Raw genomic sequence first — 10,176 nt, 5'->3', positions numbered from 1 at the left:
ACCCTTATAAGGGGGGCAGGGCAAGACAATGAACATCTCATATAGTGGGGTAAGGACTAGTGTGACAAAATTAAGACCAATTTTTTAACTTGTGCTACAACGGAAGAGGTATTTCTTCACACATTATTTTACATTTCCCCCTACTCTCTTACTCCAAATTGAGTGATATAAAAAACCAACCCAAACAAGACATTAGTGTGAAAGAAACTATCAATATTAATAATTACAAACAAAATGTAAAAATGAAATAGTTTTGTGTAGATCTTATGCTTTGTATCCTTCAAGTTGTGGATTTACATCTCAAGATTTTGTTTGATATTAAATGAGAGCATAAGCAGTTAACCAACATTAGTCCCCAGAAAATTTACAACTTTGCTTGAAAATGACAACAATGTCTTTGAACAAGGTCGTTATTTTCAACAATAACATTTCCTAACAAATGGCAATATGAATGAAAAGTGATGTGCTGAAACAAATTGTGACCACAAAACGCATGTCAATATGTAGTACGACTAAAAGAGATGTGTTGAAAACAATGTGTGACCAAGAAAATATATATATAGAATATTTAATATTCCCTCCCAATGAACAACCACCTCAAATAGACTAAGAATTTCTCGCGTTACCTTATGGTAAGTAACTTTGCACATGAGAACAGAAATGAATTGTGACCCCATATACTAGACCTTGAAAGAGGTGTAGTCACTTAAGTATGAATGAAATAAATTGACTTCTTAAATCTTAACCTTTGGTTCCCTTGGTATCCTTTCCTTTTTTTTATTAAAAAGTAAGGAAAAGCAACTATAGTAAAATACACTCTACACAGAGTTCAAACAATCAAACTTCGTTGTGAATTTTATTCATGGGAACTTGGTCTAAAACTTTCTTACAATATGAAGTACAACATGATGTACTAACTTTATTTATCTTCTTAAGGTATACAATTTTTATGAAGATCTATGGTAAAGCCTAATAAATGAGAATCCCTATGTTTGGGAAACACAGGATCTCTCTCAGCAAATCTCCATGTCATGCTCCTCATATTCAACACAGCCACCATTGGGCTCCGGTGGGATGTTATGCACAAATCATCCCCAACCCCCCCACAAACTAATGGAGTTCCACATGACAAATTGGACATAAACTCTAAGCACATCTCTTCTGGCATCTCTTCTAGGAGTTTCCAATATTGGTGCTTAGTATCAAGGCACAAAGACCATACCTTTATTCTTTTGGATGGCATTCTCAATGGTCGTGAAGTTTTGAGTGTTGATCCCAATGGTGATGGTGATGGTGATGATGATGGTGATGACCATGTTGATAACAACGTGGACGAGGATGGTGATGAAGATAAGGATAAGGATGATGACCATGTCGACATTGTCGATAAAAATGACGACGATGATGCCGCCAACAATTGCAATGGGCCTGACCATGACCAAGACCTCGGCAATAAATTGGATGACATTGTCAATGATGAGCAACTCAAAGCTAGGGATGGAGGTGTTGTTAATATATTGACCTCGTCCTCATACTCATCATAGTTAATTGCACAACTATCTTGAATGCCCACCATGACCAATTGCCCCATCCATGAGAGCAAGGAAGGAAAAGAGATGCTCTCGGGCATTACAACACTCATGAAATCGTCCATCCACTTGCCCCGGGCGAGATCAAAAGCAACGAGTCCATATGGGAGCTCGGTGATGCAATAAAAGAGGCCACGACACCAAGCTCCAGGATCGGAGCCAAACTTGGCGTCAGGCAATGCGTTGCTGACTCTTGTCCACGAATTGGTGACTGAATCATAGACTTCGGTCAAGAGGCGATAGGTGGGCGAGCGGGGCGTGTATCGTTGGACAATATTGGAGCTATCCTCACCTGACACGACAATGATGTAGGTATGGTTGGTGGGGTGGACAACCATGGTGACTTTGTGTAGGAATCCAACATGGATCATGGAGGGGAGGAGCTTCGAAGAGCTGGAGAGCAAATTGAGGACGAGGAGGGATCGACACTCGGAAACTAGATTACCAAGGCAAACCAAACTATTAGATGCACATAGGATATTGGACAAACCAGGACAATTTGGTAGGGGGGGTAACCTTGTCCAAAGGTTGGTAGTTGGATTAAGGGAGTATGCAAAGGGGCCTTTGGTAGTGAGAAGGAAGCCCTTAGAGGACATTAAGGTAAGGTTACCAAACTTAGTGGACTTTGAGGTAGTAGAAGGGGGATTAGTGGTGTAAGTGAGGATGGGATCATTGGAGAGGATGGAGTGCCACAACTTGCAGACACATTTGCATGAGAGTTTAGAGGAGATGGGTAAGAGGCCAAAGACATGGTAGAGGAGGTCTATTGGTAGAGGATTGATGCTAATTGTAGAAGATGAATGAGTAGCTAAAACATGGGTCATGTTGGCTACAATGGTTGGATACAATGACCATGGAATTGTGACCTATAACTATTTAGAATTACTACTACTATTGTTATTGCAATTGCTACTACTACCACCACCACCACTAAATTTAGTTATGGCTTAAAATCTAAAGCGAAAAAGAACAAATATTATTAGAGAGAGAAAGGAAGATATGTATATTAACGTCTTCTAAGACCAAAATTGGCCCATCAGGAGAGAGATTCCATAGGAGAAAGGGTAGAGAGAGAAAGAGATTCCATGAGAGGGAAGGGGGCGTAGAGAGTAGAGAGAGACAGAGAGACGCTCTGCCTCGAAATATGTGGAGGACGGCTTGCCACGTGGCGCTGACCTGGCGTCCTCCGCCACGTCAGCACATATGTTGACTGTGGGCTACCCGTTGATGACATGTCACCTTGTTTTGTTTTTTGCAATTCGAATTTGATCTAAAAAGACAATTTCTCCCTTTAAAATGTTTTCTTTTTTTTAATTCCACCCTTTTTGAATTAGTTAGTTAATTAATTTTACTAATTCATAATTTTGTTTATTTAATTAATCACTCACACATACCTATCTCCTTTGTTTATTTAATTAAATGCTTAGTAATAAAGATAGAGATATGCCTACCTTATGTAGAGTAATGTTATGAGTGTTCCGGAAGCTTCTACCATTATAGGAAATCTTAATCTTTTTGAACCACAACTTGAATCGTTGCCCTATGTTTGAAGGCTTTATAATTTTATGTTATACCATAAAATTATAAAGCCTTCAATAATGTTAGTTAATATTCTCTAGCCTTTTTGAACGTAGATGTTGATTATAATTCTTAGTATTATTTTGTTGAAAAAGTAAAGGAAAGCTTGTGTTATTGTTCAATATCAAACAATATCTTACCGGTGATTTTGAATTGAACCTAAGATGATGCCTAGCATGTGCAATGTTAATAAATTTTCATGAGACTATTTTAGTCCACTTTAAGTGGTGTTCCATATACAACCCTACTCCAAGGAATAAATTCAATCATTAGTAGCTAATTATCACAATCAAAATATAGAAAGTATACTGTTTTTTTCTAAAAGAAACATATGGATCTACAATTTTTTAAAGAGCCAAATAATGAGAAAGAAAATAGATGATGGCGTAAGGAAATGTGTTGTGATGATGGCGCAAGGATCCAATCCATCGCATTAGCTACAAGAAGATTTAAAAAACAATGTTGACTCTCGTCCCTACGAAAACCATAACAAAACCTTACATAACAAAATTGAGCTTTGTTCTCTCCACTATTAGATCCGCAAAACATTAACAATTTGCTACCAAAAACGGTATTATAACATTGAAATTGACACATATTTCTACGAAACGGTGTGTTTGATGTTATTTAGATTATAGATTTTTTTTCATAATTTTAGTTTGAGATCATGCATCTGCGCGCCCACACACACTTTTCTCTTAAAAGTGGCTTCCAAACATTAAAATTGTCACATTTTCCAAAATACAAAGAGTGAAAATAGGACTTGATTACGTTGATAGTTACCAATGGTAAAACACAAGGATGACTTCTTGTAACCTTTAACCGATAAAAATAATGTTCATAGTTATGGAAAGCAACCATACAATCAACTTAATTTTATATTTTGCTATGGAAAACCACTAAACACCTTGCATTAAACTAGTTGCATCAATACATATTCTATAGAAGGCCTCCATCAAATGTAGCAGCATGACTTTTGCATCAACATCATTGAGAAGATAAGGTCATGTACAATTCTTGTTAGCAATGAGGACATGTGCATATAAATAAGATGTTATGGACTTGTACATGTGTGACTTGGTTCCCTTCCATATTGTGGACCTATATACTTATTGTTATGGCTTCCACTCCTACGTGTAACATCTCTTTACAACTAGATCCATGTGCTCATGATCCATTTATGGGCTCCATGTGTAGCTTGCATCATGAATAAATTCCAATCCACTAAGAGGTTGATCAAGTCATCATTAAGGTGTGATACAAACAACCTCAATCATTATGCATATATGGGATGTTATTAGATGTTGAACATGCTCTTGTGAATCTCTTTTAAATGTTGGTGCTTCATTGACACACTTGCTCTCTTTAGCCTCTAGGATGTATGAGGATTCTATCACTTCATTCAACCTCTTATTGAAGAGAACTTACATCTCATTGCATCCCTTCCTCAAGTGTAAAATTGCTATCAATTTCCACCACTTGGTCCTGAATTTTAAGCAATCTCCAAACATAACATTATTTTTAAACATGATCAAATGAACTAGCTCATCCTATCTTTATCAATTTCAAGCATAATAATAATTCCCATCTAGTTATTGTGTTGTCATCATTGAAATTCCAATGGGCTTAACAATTTCAAGTATCGATATTTCCCTTAGTCTGATAAAAATAGGTGTACGATGTTTGATTCCTCTTCTAAGAAAATCTCGAAGCCTTATGACTACCAAAATGACAGTAATTTAACAATTTATGTTCTTACTCTATACTATCTTCATATGTCGAGTAGAAAGAAAGCATTGGTAATGAACAATTCTCTTCTGCAATAGCTCAATTTCACAATATTCTGCATCCTTAAATCAGCCATGTCAATATAAATTAAAAGTAGACAAAGCACATGATTCACCAAAATTTTAGAACATGGCCCGTGCAATTTTGATGAAAAAATAACTTGAATTTTCATCTCTTGAAATAATTCTGCAAACATTCATAAGTAACTCGATATTAAAGGACTCTAGAGCGATTCATACATCCCACAATCTAGCGCGCTTATAGATGAAATACACTTCATGAACCTCATGAGAAAATTTTGGAGCACAATATGTCCATTATACAAAGTGAGATTGAAATGTAGACCAACCATATCTCAAGAACTTGCGGACTCATTGTAGGGTTTATCTTAGGATATTGCATTAGAACACATGTGTTTCTTCTTCTATCCACCCAAATATGCATTTGTGTGCAACCATAGCCTAAAATTAAGCTTGAGCATCACAAAACCAAATGGGGGCAAGAAAAAGGAAAGCAACAAAGGATGCAACTGACCATGAATCCTAAATCCTCATTGGTGCAGTTAGCAGTGAGAAAGAGGCCTCAAGATGTAACGAAGAGACAAATTTTCCTGATTAATTATTTGAAGCTAATCACATGATTCTCCTGGGTCTCTTGGATTCCAACTCTAGTTTGGCTACTTCCTTTTGTACTATCTGATAGACTGGATTAGACATTGTGAGAGCATAAAACAAGGAATTATAAGCATTATAAAAGCCGAAAAACCATGGAACACAATTAGAGATAACATGAATGACCACATTGCCAGATCAAACAGCCAGCGCTTATGAGACATCCTCTAGATGATATGCACATAGATTCAATTGCCCCAGGATTGATTCCATACAAATTTACAACATCAACAGTTGTTGCATTAAGGGAACAACAAATCTTGAGAACTACAAAATAGACCTTGGAATGACAATCTCTGCAATGTTCTTGTTCCATGGGTCAGCAAGGTGTGTGGAAAGATTCTCCAAAGGTCCTGTGCCTGGATAGACTATAGCTTGAACAGAGAAACCTAGAAATGCAAGAAGTGCTAGACGACCTGTGAGAGCCATGGAAACCCAAAAATGAGGAAAAGTAAGTATATCATACAATCTTACCAGTGGAAAAAAGAGAAGTAGATCGATAATATTAACATCAACTAGAAACAAGGAGAAAGTAGATCCATGATCTTACCATTCTTGATCTCCTTGAGTTTATACTCCTCAAACTTCTTGGGATCTTTAGAGAAACCCAAGGGATCAAAAGCACCACCAGGATATTTCCTCTTCTCTGGGTCGGTTTCGTCATTTCTCTTTGCCTCAACAAATGCAATCGCTAGAAATTCTATAGCTAGAATTATTGGGAGTGTGCCCCACGGTACAGGATTTCCCAAGTAAGTGGCTTGCCCACCAGGAGTTGCTGCCCATTTCTGAGCATCTACCCAGTTGCCCAACCCTAACGCTTCTGGTATCAGAACTCCGGGCTACCACAAAGATCAGAATTCAAAATCCTTCTCCTTTCACATATTCACATGATAGATGCATATATACACCCATTCACAACACCATCTATCCTTTCATATATTCATGGGATAGATGCACACGTTAATGCATTAACAGCATCATTCTCCTTTCACGCATATGGAGGCAATGAGTGCATACATCCATTCATAACATCATTCTCATGTATTTATGTGATTGATGCGCCCAACCATCCACAAAATCATTCTCCTTTCATATTTCATGTGATTGATGCATACATACATCCATTCACAACATCAGCCTTGTTTCATATAGTCATGTGATAGATGCACACCCATTCAAAAATATCATTTTCCTCCTTCCACATCATTAACTACATATACATCCATTTACAACACAATCCACATGACAGATGCAGTTCAGTTTCTGGCACAAAATTTTATCTTTCACAATGCCATTTTCCATTCCTAAATGTATATGCTACATCATCCATACATCTTTCACAGAAGCAACTGCATTCACAGAATCATACACCTAATACATACTAAGCGCAGTTGTTTCAATAAAGGAGCCAAATGCACACAACCTTAATTCGTTTTTCTCTCCTTTCCTTGATAGCAGTTGCAAAGTTAATTCATTATGTTTTACTATTTAGATCATTTCAATTTGAGAAGTAATCCTTACCACAGCAAGCATGGCCCATCTGCAGTGAATAAGCTCTGATTCTTTGTACCGGGCAAAGTTTTCAGGAACTTCTGCCAAACCTAACGGATCAAATCCAAAGTCTCTGCAAAGTACAAGGAAACATGGCATTGAATCTTCATCCTTCAAAGAGGAAAAATCTCAGAATGCGTTTCCTGGTTCAAAAGTTCATGACCAGAACCATTTTCTTCACATAAAATGGCCGCAGTTCTTCCTATGTGCAACACAATGCCACATACTAGAAATTGGGCTTTCCTAGTAGCATGGATTTCACGATATCTCATTTGATCATTTGGCAATGTAAAACCAAGGATCAAGTCCCTTTTCTATGAGAAAAGGCATAAAAAACAGCGAGACCTATGCTGTGAAAAAAGGGGAAATAAACTCTAAGGTGGATTGATCATAGCAATGAAAGAGGAGAGTAAATGCAACTAATTGATCGTTAAAACCAAGGAAAAACACGGGGATCGACACAGTGGAAAAGGAAAAGAAATGGTATATGATCCTTCATCAGAAATGGAAATGTAACTTAACTGTCACCGAAGTTTAAAAGAACCCGCTGAGGAGAAACTGCAATGGCTTAGTTCAGTGGGAATTGATCAGTGCACAACAACGAAAGATGTAGCAGAGAAACGAGAGACAGAAAGAATGCTAATAATTTGAGGTGGAGGAAGTGAAAAGAGGTGTGAAAATAAGCTCCAACAAATGGTTCGATCATGGGGAAAGATAGCATTACCCTGGGGAGGATCCATCGAGGTAAGGAGGACGAGGCTGACCAGGCAACCATTCGGCAGACATGGAGAGCTTGGAAGCATGAGGGGCGCAGAGGAGGCGGGGAGATCCATGGCTGGATCCAGTGAAGAAGGAAGACGAGGTTTTGGTGAGCAGGGAAGCAGAGGGGGAAACGCCACACAGAGAAACGGAGGAGGCGGCCATGAGCAGGAATCAAAAGATCCGACCTACACACAGGCGGCGGCGGCACTGCGTCTTCTTCTTCTTCTTCTTCTTCTTCTTCTTCTTCGCGCAAATTTTCCTCTGTTTTTTTTTTCCTGTTGATTTGGAGAAGGAGGGTGGGGGCTAATGGAGATAAGGTTTGGATAATTGGTCCAAACTTCTCATTGGTCCAATCCTCTCTCTTCTTCCTCTAATAGCTCTCTCTCTCTCTCTCTCTCTCTCTCTCTCTCTCTCTCTCTCTGATCACCTCATGTATCAGAGTATCCTCCATTCCATTCCTTGTATTGCTTACTAGTGTGAAACCGCACTGCAACAACTTGCCATGTCTTTAGCCCCCAGATCAGACACCACCAGTTCACACCCTCCGAACCACGCTCCGTCAAGACCGCCTTAGTTCAAAAGTGCAGATACATACATACATACACACACATAAACACACACTTGAGTTGTAGACACTCTTGACAGAGGTTGTGCAGATACATACATACATACATACACACACACACACACACACACACACTTGAGTTGTAGACACTCCTGACAGAGGTTGTGCGAAGGGATCGAATTCGAAAAAGCGAATGACCTCCACGCATTTGGTTTTCTCAAGCCCCCTCCCCAAAGACCCCCCAACCCCCCCCCCCCCCCCCCCCCTTGTGATTATCGATACTCTGAATGGCCCCATGCGTCTAAACACCTTGTCCACTCTTAATGGTCCCATGCATCTAAACACCTCATCCATTCGAGGAAACCCGACCACTCTATATACTTGAGTCGTAGACACTAGAATGGAGGGCGTGTGCGGGGATCGAATTTGGAAAAGCTAATAGCCTTCGTGCTTATGGTTCTCATTGCTCAAAGACCTTGCAATTGTCGGCCCTTCGAATGGCCAGGTATCGTGATGTGGTGCGACCAAAGGTAGAAAGTGGGAAATGGAAGGGTGGAAGCGTGTGGAGAAAATGAGGAATAGATGTTAAGAGGAGGGAAATGAAAACGTAAATGAGGAGAAAAGAAAAAGGGGACAATGGTATGTGCAGAGAAATTGAAGAGAATAATGGAACTGTCAGCGCGACACGAATTAAGGAAAACATTAAATGCAAAGAGAGCGCCCTCTTCCTATAAAGGGACGTGTGGAGGTCACATTTTGGGCCTGGAGGATTTTAGGCGTCTTAATCTCTTGCGTCTTCTTCACATCCTTCATTTTTGTCATCCTCATGTCTACGTTCAACATTGGGACAAGCTTCAAGGAGTGGATTAACGAGCTCATATGCCGGTCGCTCAAAGAGAGAATGGAGTGGCCTGACAACTCTCCCTTGACTTGTGGCATCGAAGCCATCGGTGATAGTGATAGAATACGGGACCAGCCACAACCAGTTCTCAAGCAACAATGAGGAATGATAAGAACGCGAAGGACAAAAAATAGAAAACACCAAGACACAATCTTTTTAAATGTGGAAACCCTGAAAATGGGAAAACCATGGGAGTCCACAAACTCTAAACCAATGACTAAGGTAAGAATAATGTACAATAAGAAACAACAAGGCAACAACAACCTTGAGTTCGTCCTCGTCCACATATAGTTATAGAGGAGTTATACTCACTCTCTCACTCTCTCTCTTACACTCTAGTTACACTAATGATTCATCCTCACATAACTACTTGCCCTAACTATATTTATACTCATATACATATATGACTATTTACAAATATAGCCATAATGGGCACATCTAGGCCAATTACAAGTATAGCCCTGTCAGATTCAACTGACCAAATCGGTTATCGTTCAATTATCGGTCAGTCGATTTTTTGGCCTCGACCGATTCAGCTTACTCTTCTCTTTGACTCGTGTTCTCCTTCCCATCTGGAGGGACCTATGTCCTAACATATAGCTATGGTCTCTACAACCCACTCATCTTGTCTTCATTGGAAGCTTAATCCCTCTTCTCTATTATAGGCATGACCATATAATATCCTGTGGTGAGAATTTACCGTAGTATTCTATACACGTCGATAAAGTGTGAGGGTTAAACGAGAGTGTAAAGAAGGGGAGGATTACTTTT

At 39.2% G+C, this 10,176-nt stretch overlaps 1 protein-coding gene across 1 annotated transcript; it reads right to left on the bottom strand.

Annotated features, from left to right (window-relative positions):
- Positions 1 to 5,811: 5,811 nt before the first annotated feature.
- On the bottom strand, positions 5,812 to 8,163 carry LOC147855534 (chlorophyll a-b binding protein 6, chloroplastic-like). Its single transcript, XM_087330349.1, has 4 exons — positions 7,902 to 8,163; positions 7,148 to 7,250; positions 6,177 to 6,465; positions 5,812 to 6,042 (listed from the first exon to the last, which is right to left on the bottom strand). The coding sequence occupies exons 1-4, from the start codon at positions 8,099 to 8,101 to the stop codon at positions 5,894 to 5,896; spliced, it is 741 nt and encodes a 246-aa protein (XP_087186475.1). The 5' UTR covers positions 8,102 to 8,163; the 3' UTR covers positions 5,812 to 5,893.
- Positions 8,164 to 10,176: the final 2,013 nt, after the last annotated feature.

The sequence above is a fragment of the Azolla caroliniana genome, unplaced genomic scaffold (genome assembly GCF_043228905.1).
Source record: "Azolla caroliniana isolate FFs.n. ecotype wild unplaced genomic scaffold, voAzoCaro1.0.p SCAF_14, whole genome shotgun sequence".
NCBI classification, from domain to species: domain Eukaryota; kingdom Viridiplantae; phylum Streptophyta; class Polypodiopsida; order Salviniales; family Salviniaceae; genus Azolla; species Azolla caroliniana.
The sequence above is the reverse complement of the archived record's forward strand: the minus strand, read 5'-3'. Positions and strand labels throughout refer to the sequence as shown.